Source organism: Terrapene carolina, unplaced genomic scaffold, assembly GCF_002925995.2.
Source record: "Terrapene carolina triunguis isolate 2854851 unplaced genomic scaffold, T_m_triunguis-2.0 Scaffold440, whole genome shotgun sequence".
Lineage (NCBI taxonomy): Eukaryota > Metazoa > Chordata > Testudines > Emydidae > Terrapene > Terrapene triunguis.
This window is the reverse complement of record NW_020664791.1, coordinates 221,444-233,396: the sequence shown is the minus strand read 5'-3', so window position 1 is coordinate 233,396 and position 11,953 is coordinate 221,444. Positions and strand designations below refer to the sequence as shown.

At 58.2% G+C, this 11,953-nt stretch overlaps 1 protein-coding gene across 3 annotated transcripts in view; it reads right to left on the bottom strand.

Annotated features, from left to right (window-relative positions):
- The window catches only part of HIP1 (huntingtin interacting protein 1), a 132,599-nt gene that overhangs the window by 5,160 nt on the left and 115,486 nt on the right, over window positions 1–11,953 (bottom strand). For 2 of the 3 annotated variants that reach the window (XM_026658405.2, XM_026658406.1), the window contains exons 15-27: window positions 11,699–11,787; window positions 11,253–11,369; window positions 10,858–10,959; window positions 10,327–10,521; window positions 9,662–9,809; window positions 7,790–7,876; window positions 6,914–7,021; window positions 6,690–6,826; window positions 6,245–6,355; window positions 5,499–5,557; window positions 1,985–2,078; window positions 618–718; window positions 189–294 (exon numbers count right to left, since the gene is read on the bottom strand). In XM_026658405.2, coding sequence (XP_026514190.1) covers window positions 189–294; window positions 618–718; window positions 1,985–2,078; window positions 5,499–5,557; window positions 6,245–6,355; window positions 6,690–6,826; window positions 6,914–7,021; window positions 7,790–7,876; window positions 9,662–9,809; window positions 10,327–10,521; window positions 10,858–10,959; window positions 11,253–11,369; window positions 11,699–11,787 — 1,454 coding nt within the window. The remainder of the gene's footprint in view (window positions 1–188; window positions 295–617; window positions 719–1,984; window positions 2,079–5,498; window positions 5,558–6,244; window positions 6,356–6,689; window positions 6,827–6,913; window positions 7,022–7,789; window positions 7,877–9,661; window positions 9,810–10,326; window positions 10,522–10,857; window positions 10,960–11,252; window positions 11,370–11,698; window positions 11,788–11,953) is intronic. The other variant, XM_026658407.2, reaches the window with a different exon arrangement.

Sequence of the window (11,953 nt, the reverse complement as noted above, 5' to 3'; positions counted from 1 at the left end):
CTCTCGCTTGCTCCTGCATCCATGCTCTGAGCACAGGAGCTGACCAGGGGACAGTCCACGGGGTATCAACTGGCCACTCCTCCCACCCCCACCACTGGAGCCCCCTATTCCAAGCCGGCAAGCCAGCTGGCACCCCACACATAAGACCAGGCTGTTTACAGAGGAGAGCGGCTGGGCAAAGCTCCTACCTTGGAGGCAGCCACCAGCTGGGCAGTGCTAGCCGCGATCTCATGAGAGCACACCATCAGCTCCTCGAATTTGCCTTTTCCTTGCACCACCAGGTCAGCGGCGTCACTGTGGAAGGCAGCAGATGGAGCGGCTGGGACCCCAATGTGCAGGCTACACCAGAAACCCCACGCTCTCCCCAGCCTGGGCAAGGGGATGCCATCGTGGCACTCAGCTCCCCAGAGCCGAGGCACCGGCAGAGCACAGGCCTGCCCCCAGCTCTCTGGCAGTGGTTCACTGGGCATCACATGGGAACTCATGGGAGGGACTCAGACGGGACTGGCACTGAACTTCCCAGTGACTTCCCAAGTTCACCGCCCATCTCAGACCCCCGGGTGTCTCGCTCACAGTCCCCACAATGCGAAGCCGCCGCTGCCCCAAGGGGCACTTACACCATGACGGTGGCTCCCCAGCCCACGGCTTTGGATGCGGAGATCAGGCCCTCCGTCCAGCGGGAATTCCTGGCGTAGAACTCCTTGGGGGACGCCGCGCCCTGTCGTTCAAAGGAGAAACGCCCAAGGGTCACGCACGGGAGGCCGGGGAGCGGCCGATGCAGCTCAGTCTCTCTGGCCCCTAGCTAGCCCTGCCTTGTCCCTAGCCCGCGGGGATGGTGACCGGGCTGGGGAGAAGCACCATGGTCGAGGAGGAGGAAGAGTCAGGAGCTCCCAGAGCAGCTAGGGCGGAGGTTTGGGGAAGAAGCTGAGCAGAGTTTATGTCCCAGACACACAGACCCAGGAGTGAGGACTCCACGGACAGCAGCCCTTCCGTGGCAGCGGGGAGGGTTTACAGCCTTTGGCTCTCTGACCAGCCTGCGCTGGCCTACAGTTCTGCTCCCCCCCCGGCTCTCCTGGCCACCCAACCCCTGGATCTGCTTCACTCCTCTTCTAAACCCCGACTTGCTTCTCTGGGGAGGTCCCTGCCACGGCTCAGAGCAGCATGTCGTCTGTCAGACCCTCGGGACCCAGCCCTGAGCGCCCCGCTGCCACTCGCAGCAGGAGACTCAATGGAGCCAGGGAACCTCGCCCCAAATCGAAGGATGCTGCCAGCCATGGAAAGACCATGGTGTCTAAGGCCAGCAGGTCCCCCAGCTGCTTCGGCTGCTACACTAGGCTCCCCATCACTCCCTTAGCGCTAAGTGTCTATTGGCTCTGTGGCCATTCCATTCAATTGCATTCAAACCCGCCACGGCTGCGGAAGCAGCTGCAGGGCAGGTTCGGACCCACACAGCTCAGGGGCGGGGACAGACTCTGGCGGGCGCAGCAGAGGTCTTGGCCTGACTCTTTGGGAACCGGATCTCTCCCAAACATCTCTGGAGCATCCGAAGAAGTGGGTTGTAGCCCACGAAAGCTTATGCTCTAATAAATTTGTTAGTCTCTAAGGTGCCACAAGTACTCTTGTTCTTTTTGCGGATACAGACTAACACGGCTGCTACTCTGAAACCTGATCTCTGGAGCAGGAAGTTGGCCATGTTGGAAAGTGCCTCTGGGCTTCCACTAACAGCCAGGTTCCCGGCTGGTGCCCCCCCACTTCCGGTAGCTGGCTCCATAGCTACAGGGTGTGTGGAGCTCACACTCCCAGATCTTGAGGAAACACCTCTCTCTGGCGCTCTGAATTAGTGGCCTCCAGCTACTATGGAGTCCCTAATCTGCCCCAGCTGCCAGAGAAGGCTGGGAGCTGGTGTTAGGCCACGGAGTGACTGACACAGGGCTGCCAAGAGCAGCTCTCCCAATGGGTGCATGCTAGCGAGTGCCCTGCTTACCCTTCCGCTCTCCACAATCTCCCTCTGGAGGTCCTTAGAAGCCAGGACTAGCACCTGGATAGCCTGCATCAGGTCCGTGCAGGAGCCCAGAATCCTGCAAGAGAGAAAGGCAGCTCGCAAGAAGGCAGGGAACAAACAGGCTAAAGAATATTTAGCTAAGTTAGATGTAATCAAGTTGGCAGAGCCTGATGAAATTCATCCTAGGGCACTTGAGGAACCATCAGGATTATTTTCGAGACCTCCTGGAGGAGAGGCCCCCCGAGGCCTGGAGAAGGGCAAATATAGCATCTGGCTTTAACAAGGGGAACAAAGAGGACCTGGGGGATTATAGATCAGTCAGCCTAACTTCAGTACCTGGACAGATACTGGAACAAATTATTAAACAATCCATTTGTAAGCGCTGTGACAGACCCAGACCAGTGGGGTACAGGAGTCTGGTAGAGAGCAAATATACTGGTCACCGGATGAGTAGTTTTCTGTTCCCTGAGTGACCAGAGCAGGGGCTGTACTAGAGTAATCAGGAACCTGCTAGAACCAGTTAAGGCAGGCAGGCTAATTAAGACACTCGGAGCCAATTAAGAAGAAGCTGCTAGAATCAATTAAGGCAGGCTAATCAGGGCACCTGGGTTTAAAAAGGAGCTCACTTCAGTTTGTGGTGTGAGTGTGAGGAGCTGGGAGCAAGAGGCGCAAGGAGCTGAGAGTGAGAGGACGTGCTGCTGGAGGACTGAGGAGCACAAGCGTTATCAGACACCAGGAGGAAGGTCCTGTGGTGAGAATAAGGAAGGTGTTTGGAGGAGGCCATGGGGAAGTAGCCCAGGGAGTTGTAGCTGTCATGCAGCTGTTACAGGAGGCACTATAGACAGCTGCAGTCCACAGAGCCCTGGGCTGGAACCCGGAGTAGAGGGCGGGCCCGGGTTCCCCCCAAACCTCCCAATTGACCTGGACTGCGGGTTCTTCCAGAGGGGAAGGTCTCTGGGCTGTTCCCCAACCCACATGGTGAATCTCTGAGGCAAGAAAATCTGCCAATAAGCACAGGACCCACCAAGATAGAGAAGGAACTTTGTCACAGTGCCTAGAGGATACTAGGGTTATAAGGAGTAGCCAGCATGGATTTGTCCTGGATAAATCCTGCCAAACCAATCGAATGTCCTTTTCTGACAGGGCTACTGGCCTAATGGGCATGGGGTAAGCAGTAGATGTGATACATCTCGGATGGGTCAGGCTTTTTACACAGTCCCACATGACATTCTCCTGAGCAAGCTAGACCGGTGGTTCTCAACCAGTGGTATGTATACCCCTTGGGGTACGCAGAGGAATTCCAGGGATACATGAACTCATCTAGTTATTTGCTTAGTTTTACAACAGGCTACATAAAAAGCACTAGCAAAGTCAGTACAAACTAGAATTTCAGACGGACAAAAGGAGAAAGTAAACAATTTGTCAGTACTAGTGTGGCTGTGCCACTTGTATTTTTATGTCTGATTTTGTAAGCAAGTAGTTTTTAAGTGAAGTGAAATTTGGGGTACACAATAGAAACCAGACTCCTGAAAGGGGTACAGTAGTCTGGAAAAGTTGAGAACCACTGATCTAGAGAAATGTGGTCTAGATGAAATTACTATCAGGTGGGTGCACAACTGGTTGAAAGACTGTACTCAAAGAGTCGTTATCAATGGTTTGCTGTCAAACTGGGAGGGCATATCTAGTGGGGTCCCGCAGTGGTCAGTCCTGGGTCTGGTACTATTCAATATTTGCATTAATGACTTGGATAATCGAGAGCTTATAAAACCTGCAGATGACACCAGGCTGGGAGAGGTTGTAAGCGCGTTGGACAACAGGATTAGAATTCAAAACAAAATGGAGAACTGATCTGAAGTGAACAAGATGAAATTCAATATGGACAAGTGGAAAGTACTGCACTTAGGAAAGAAAAATCAAATACACAACTACAAACTGGGGAATAACTGGCTAGGCTGCAGTACTGCTGAAAAGCACCTGCGGTTATAGTGGAACACAAACTGAATATGAGTTAATGTGACGGAGCTGTGAAAAAGGCGAATATCATTTTGGGGTGTTTTAACCGGAGTGTTGTATGTAAGACTGAGGAGGTAATTCTCCCTCTCTGCTCCGCACTGGGGAGGCATCAGCTGGAACACTGAGTCCAGTTCTGGGCCCCGCGCTTTAGGAAAGATGTGGACAAACTGGAGAGAGTCCAGAGGAGAGCAACACTAATGCTCAAAGATTTAGAAAACCTGACATGTGAGGAAAGGTTAGAAAACTGGGCATGTTTACTCTGGAGAAAAGGAGACTGAGGGGGGACCTGATACATTCTTCAAATATGTGAAGGGCTGCTATGAAGAGGACAGTGATCAGTTGTTCTCCATGTCCACTGAAAGCAGGACAAGAAGCAACGGGCTAAATCTGTGGCAAGGGAGACTTAGGTTCGATATTAGGAAAATGTTTCTAGTTCTCAGGGTGGTTAAGCTCTGGAACAGGCGTCCAAGGGAGGCTGTGGAATCCCCGCCACTGGTGGCTTTTAGGTATGGGTTGGACAAACACCTGTCAGGGCTGGTCAGTGCAGGGGGCTGGACTGAGGACCTTCCAGTCCTACATTGCTACCACTAGGTAAAAAGCGAATTCCCAGTCACACCCTCATGGCTCCACAGACTCCCCTCCCCCAACAGTTAGACTGGCAGGAAAGACAGTGCCCATGGGGCTCCTCTGCTCGGCACTACTCTCCCAAGCACCGCCCACTCGGAGGGCGAGCACCCGGCAACATCACCCTCCCCTCACGACGGGCTCCTCAGTGCCCTCAGCCCGCTGCGAGCGAGGAGGGCTCCGGCGGGCAGGCGCTCTGAGGGGGCGCGCTCGTTCCCTCGGGGTGGAATTCCCCATTGGGTCGAGGGTGCCTAGGCCTTGTTCTGGTGCCCTGCATGGGAAGCTCCCCCACAGCCAGTGCTGCCGGCAAACACGGGGCTCGTCCTCAAACAGCGCACCAGAGATCGTGGCTACATGCCTGGCCGCATGGGCATCGCGGCTTGGATACTGTGTGCCTCGCAGCGGTATCAGCGCTGCAACACACGGCGGGGGGCCTGTGGGGAGCACGCTCCCCCCGATAGCCTCCCCACTTTCCCTGGAACATAGCGAGGTCGTGGGAAACCCCGAGCGCTTTTGTCTTTACTACAAGCACCGCTGGCCCTTCCCCCTGCTGTTCCTCTTGTTGTATGTAGCATCTTCCTTTGCTTTCACTGCTTGACTGTGACGTTTTAATGGTTTTACTGTTGCTCAGCATGAATCAGCCCTTGCACCGCGCTTCACAGGCAGAAGCCCTCCCAGCCACGCTGGGCACCAGGCCAGGGTCACAATCCCTGTTTGCAGAGGCAGGCAGACAGTCCCCTTGCAAGTCAGCGGCGGGCTCGGCATTAGAACCCTGCAGTTCCTGTGCTCATGGCACCAGCCCACGGAGCCGCTCTGACTGCGGACAGCAAGCAGGGGTAGATCTTGGCTTTGTACTAACCTCTCATTGACCTCCAGCTTGACCCCGGTGTCCCCAGCCCGAGACTTGCTGAGCATATCCTGTTTAGAGCGACAGAGCCATGCTGTGAAACTCACGGTCAGGGTGTGCGCGTGCGCGGACACCCGGTTACACAGGACAAGGCAGATTCTCATCTATCACCAAGCCCGCCCACCCACGGCCCTTATCACCCCACATGGGGACCAGCTCCAGGCGCTGGTACTGAGAGCCCATGGCAAGGGCCTGCGAGCCGCATTCCCTTGCCCCACTGCTCTCCTGCAGCTTGACCTGCAAGTGCTTTCCTGAGCTGATGGCACCGGGCTGCACACCTGAGCAGAGCTCGAGGGAGCAGGAGATGGGAGATGGGTCTGGAGCAGCCCTCCAATGGCTCCGATTCTGCCAGTGCAGCATTAGCCTGTGGTGCCGCAGTGGGCCCGGGCCCACAAGGGAACATACCAGATTCCAGCCGCTGACACCACCTGGCTGCAATATCTGGCTGGTCAGCGACCTCCAGTGGGTGCAGCTCCCTGAGACAAGCAGGAGTCTGGGAGGCTCCTGGTGGTGCAGCTTTCGGTTGCTCAGTGTGGGCTGCTGACTGGCTGGAGCCTGCCCCGTGGCGTCTGTGTGGCCCTTGCTGTGTTGCTTTGGTGACCCTGGGGCCGCTGGTCTGAGTCACTGCAGGGCAGGGGTTGCTGGGAGTGAAGGAACAGCCCCCCCCATCCCTCACCCAAGCCACTCTCCGGTCTCACCTCTATCCTGGCAACTGCCATCTCGACAGCTGCTGACGTAGCTGCCATCTCCTTGTCCACCAGGTCCCCCAGCTCCTCCTGCTCGACGTCCAGGCCTTTGGGCCGAAGCTCCTGGGAGGAGAACTCAGGAGAGTGAACGGCTGAGCAGGAAGGGGCAGCGGAGGGCTGAAAGGCAGGCCGCACACACTGACACGGCCAAGCCAGAGGGGGACGGGACACAGAGCAGGGCAGATGCATATCCCAGGAGTTCCCCTCTTGGACCGTAGAGACCCTCAACCCCGCCCCAGAGGGATCCTCCCAACCCCCTTCTTGCTGCCCATTGCCCACTCTGGAGCAGTCAGTCTCCTACGGCCCTGTCCTAGGCCGCAGCCACTCAGTACGCGACAGGCCCCCCTGCCCAGAGAGGGGTCTGACTCCAGCTCGTTCCAGTCCCCAGCCCTCTCACCTCTCCGATGGCGCTGATTCGGCTCAGGCAGTTTCTCACGGCGGTGCAGTCGGCGCACCCCAGGGAGGCCTCATCTTTCAGGGCACCAAGGTAGCTCAGGGCCTCGCTCCCGCACTGCTTACACATCTCCGACAGCACTGAAACCAGCCGGGCAAGAGCCGGTGAGGAAGGCAGGAGCGCCCAGCGGGAACAGCCCCACCCTTTGCCCCGGCAGGGATACTTACGGTCAGCAGGCTCCATAGGGACCATGTGGGAGGTGGCGCTGCCCTGCAAGATGGTGTCGCTGATGAGGTGGGCAAACAGGGCCACGCATGGCAGCAGGCTGCTTACATCTGCGGGCAAAGGAGACAGAAGGGGGAGACGGCCCCTGCTAAGTCACTGGCCACCTCAGCGGTTCAACCAGCCCCATCGCTGCCCTCTCAGTCCCTCAGGCAAACAAGACTCGCGGGTTTGAGAGAGTCAGATTCAAAGGGAGCTGAGCAGGTACGTTCCTCACCCCCTCAGGGCACCAGAGCCAGGCGCAGACCCAGCCCTGAGCCCTCACTCGCCGCAGCTCAGAGATCCCCTTCCCAGGACGATGTCCGCAGCAGCCGTGCGTGCACACGCCGTCAAGCGTCAGGTCAGTACAGGCATGGAGGGCGTGTGCAGCCCCAGTGCACGGGGCCTCGCTGCGCCCTGGCACTGCTCTGGCTTCGGGAACTACAGCCCAGCCCCCTCTCGACTCAGTTTCCCACAGTCTGCACTGCAGCTGAGCTAGCTGCTTGCCCTGCTGCGGCCAGGGGATCCAAGGGCTGCTGTTGCTTTGCTTCTTGGGTGCTGCGGGAAGGGTCAAGTGCATCGTGTGACACGCTGACAGCAGGGCTCGAAGAGGGGGCGCTGTGTCCCTCACACACACAGGTGGCCCGTGGGCTGCGGGGTCTGAGGCTTGGCATGTCCGGAAGGAGAGAGGATGGGATCTTCTGGAGGGATCCCTGTGGAAGCCCCCACCATTCGCTCTGCCAGCACTCCTCAGCCCTGAGCAGCCCCTGCCGACGGCGTGCAGAGGAAGGTGCACTGTGAGCCTGCAGTGAGGGGGCTCAGGGCCCCGGCAGCTCTCTCACCTGAGCGGTTGGAAAGGTATTTGCCATGCGCACCCTGGAGCCGCTCTATGCAGTCGGAGGCAGCCAACGTTCTGCACAGGAGATAATCTGCACACACAAGAGAGACCCAGAAGGAACTCAGCGGTCTGCGCAGGGTCCGGGGCTACACACAGACTCATCCCCTGCCCATCTGTGTGCTGCCAACACTGCCCCAGGGGCTCCCGTGCAGAGCCTGCCCCTGAGTTACAAGAAGCCCCCAGACTGAGCAGTGGAGAGTGCTGCCCAGAGGGGCTGGGCTCTGCGATCCAGGCCCTGGTTCCCCCAGTTACACAACGAAACCCCCTTAAAACCAGAGGAGAGGGAGACAGCACCGCACGACCAGTCAGCTCGAGCTGGCTGCATTTTGCTCCTGCCACCCGCCGGAGCAGAGCACAGCACTCGGCACGGGCGCTCTGGAGCAAGGGCAAAGGGAAAGGCCCTGCAGGGAGTCTGCCCACCTCTGGGAATACTGGACTTCAGTGCACTGGGGTCCTTTCCAAAGGCAAAACGTTTGCTCTCCAGAAGAGTTACTATGAGCCCTGAGGAGATGTCGCCTCGGACAGGGCTCCCCAGTGCGGGGGTGGCGGCAGGGGGGCGGGACTCCATCACGGGAAGGGCGGTCACCCCAACCTTCCCTGCAGGCTGGGGCAGAATATGAACAAAGGGCTCCTGAGAGCCCCCACCCCACCCCTGCTCCTGGCCTCCTGATTTCTGCCCTCAGCCAAATCTCCACACTATGGCTGGAGCTCCCTCCTTTTACTCCCGAGGGCATTCTGCGACAAAAAATTCAAAATTCTGCACACAATATTTTAAAATTCTGCAAAATTCTGCACGTTTTATTTGTCAACAAATCAATGCAGAGGCTCCAGCAGGGCAGTGGGGAGCGCAGGGCACTGGCTGCATGAAGGTGGGAGATCACTGTGCAGCTCCCCCACCCCGGGACACGGACTCAGCGGTGAGGCTGCACCCGACCCTGACACAGCACAAGACCTGGGCCTGCCCCAGAAACACCTTGAGGTCCTGCCCTGCTGCGCTAGGTGCACCAGGTGTGGGGCAGGCAGGCAGGCTCAGCCAGGCAGGATCCAAGTGTGAAGGGGCTCAGTGTGGGGGGATCCAGGAGTGGGGTGAGAAAATTCTATGTGGGACAATCTGGTTGCAGGCAGCTCAGTGGGGGGTCTAGGTGTGGGGGGGAATCTGGATGCACAGAGGCTTGTTGGAAGCGTCCAGGAAACTGAGTCAGCTCTTGCAGCTTCCCTTTGCTTCCTTGTCAGAAAGTCATTTTTCTGCGGGGAAGCAGAGAAATCTGCGGGGAACATGAATTCTGCGCACACGCAGAGGCGCAGAATTACCCCAGGAGTAGCCTTTGCACCCATCTGTGCTGAAGATTTTAGGGAGGGACAGCAAATGATTCCTTGGGAAACCCCCCCGAAAGTAACTGACTCAGTTTACTGGACGCACACGGGTCTGTATGTGCACACACACTCTAGTGCAACTCCAGAGCTATGGAACACTTGGTGAGACCCCCCCTGAAATACCTGGCACTGGCCAAGCACCGCCCGGGTGAGGGTGAGTGGGGTTATGACCCTGGAAGCTGCAGTCAGTGGCACTAGCTCTGGGCCAGCTCAGCTGCCTGGGAGCAGTCCCAAGGCTTTATCCTCAGCAGTTCCTAGGGGAGGCACGTGGCTCGCCAAACACTGACTGAATTCCAGGCCGGTGCCCCCTGAGTGGCACCCAACCCCGATTCATAAGAGCTTTCACGCCGTGTGTGAGAGCAGCTAGAGGTCAGTGCAGCTGGATACACTCAGCAGAGGGAGGAGCCAGCCCAACCCTGACGGCAGGGCAGCTAGGCCATACCTGCAGAGCTCGTGCAGCTGATGTGGGCGGGGTCGTCGAGTCGGTTCAGGGAGTCCTGCACCATCTGCTCAGCCTCCTGCACCGTGCACTGCAGCAAGGCAAACTGCTCGTCGAGGAGCCGCTGCTGGAGGGCTTGCTCACGGCTCTCCTGAGGGACACACAAAGAGAGGAGAGAGGTCAGGGCCTTCCCAAGCCCCAGCCAGGCCACCCTGGCACCCAGGAGGCTCTGGGCAAGAACGGCAAGGCCACTGACATACCAGAGCCATGTCATTGAAAGAGTAAGGGCCGTCCCTGGCTGCTCTGGTCCCAGTTCCTTCCAGCAGGAGGAAAGGGGGCAGAGGGGGACCAAAACGCCACACCCATGGGGTGTTCCCCATATCTTTGCATTTAAGGAAGAACATTTTGGGGCTATCAGTTCCTAGCATGCAATGCTCCATCTTGACCCAAGCAACCAAGCAAGGAGGAGTCCAACAGCACGGCATGCTGGGACATGCAGTCTCTGCAGATCACAGCTCCACGGCATTAGGTTTACTGCATTTCACACAAGAGCTGCGTTGGACTCCTGTCAATGCACGGGGTGAAGTCAGGGTGCCCAGGGGATGGAGTGTGGCTGTTGCAATGTTGCTGCCCACCTTGGGCACCCCCAAACTGGCAGACAGGAGTACCTTCTCTCCCAGCCGGGTCTGCAGTGTCTCCAGCGTTTTACTGCTGCTCTCCTTCTCGCTGTCTAGAGTGCCCTTCAGCTGCTGCAACTCGGCCTGCAATGCCTCCACCTCCTGGCTGCGCTGGGCCACTGCCACCACCAGGGTGTCCCTCTCCTGCTCCAAGCCCGCTGTCCTGGTGCTACGCTCTGCTTCCGACTGCAGGCCAAAGGGAACAGAGGGAGGAACGGGGAGAGAAAAGATGAGGGTGGATCAAGAGCCCTCATTCTGGGATCCCGCCTCCTCTACTATATTCCAAAATTAAACCACCTCAGAGCCCGGTGTGCTGGGGCAGTGAGTTCCTGCCGCCCGCGATGCTGGCACTGCTCCCAGCGCAGCGAGACAGCCCGTCCCGCTGGCAGGCTGAGCACAGCCAGACTTACCAGTAGATACCCACTTACGCTGCTGCTCCACAAGCAGCACACGTTCAGCCAGGGCGTGGGGCCAGACCGAGTCTCAGAGGAGGAGATCTCACTGAGGGAAGCACGTGCTCACCTGCAAACTGGATTTCAGAGTGCTTTGGAGGGCCTGCTGCTCCTGCTTGCTGGCTGTGAGCTCTCTCTTCAAGGTTTCCAAGACCTCTGCCTGTTCCTGAGCCTGCAGACAGAGCAGAAGTAACCCTTGAGTGTGCACATCACAGGGTGGCACTCCCTGCCCCTGGGCTGTTCGTTACCCACTGCAGACCTGAGCTGAGAGCTCAGGATCTGATCACATCACCAATCTGCAGCCTTCTCCCCTCACTCCTCGCTTGTACCGTCCCGCGGGCACAACGCTGTAGACCTGTCTACTGCACGGACTCCCTCACGCTGGGCTCTAACCCGCCCAGCACCCCCAGCTGACACTCCCACGCTCCGGGCCTTCCCTGCTCCGCTCTGCACACTCGGACTCACCTTCCTCTGGGCCTGCTCGCTCACGCGCTGGAAGGAGTCCTCTAACTCTTTCTTCTCCCGCTCCACATCGCCTTGGGCCTGTCTCGCTACCGTTACCTGCTTGGTGACCTCTGCGTTCTGGGGAACATCAGCAAGAACTCATCAGCTGCGTCAGCCCCTGCTCGTCACCCACCCAGTCACTGGACGGGGCCAATGCCTCACCTCTGCCCCATCCTGCTCTCAGAGCACAATCCTGTTCCCTGGTGTGGGGTAGGGGTAGGGGATTCCCCACGGGGGATCTTCGCCCACTAGCCTCCGGAACAACAGCAGAGCTGGCTCGCCACAGGGCACGATGGCCCATGGATCTACAGTGGCAGATCCCTGCTACTCCTGGGCATGAGAACTGACCCAAAGCCAGCAGGAGGCTTGGCAGGGGTGGAATGCAGGAGAGGGGAGCCGGGCCCTACCTTGCGCAGCAGGTCAGCATGGTTCTGCACCAGCTCGCTGTACTTCTCCTTCAGCTTGGTGTACCGCTGCTCGTTAGCCTGCGCCTTCCCTGCAACACAGACACACACAGGGTGAGCGACCTGGGAACACACGTGCCAAGGACGTCTCCCAAGGAAACTCCCGTCTCACTAGGGCAAATGAGTCACCCCATTCCTATAGCCATTCCAGCTGTGAAACATGGGTCCCCACAGCACCCCCTGCTGAGGGAGCCCAGG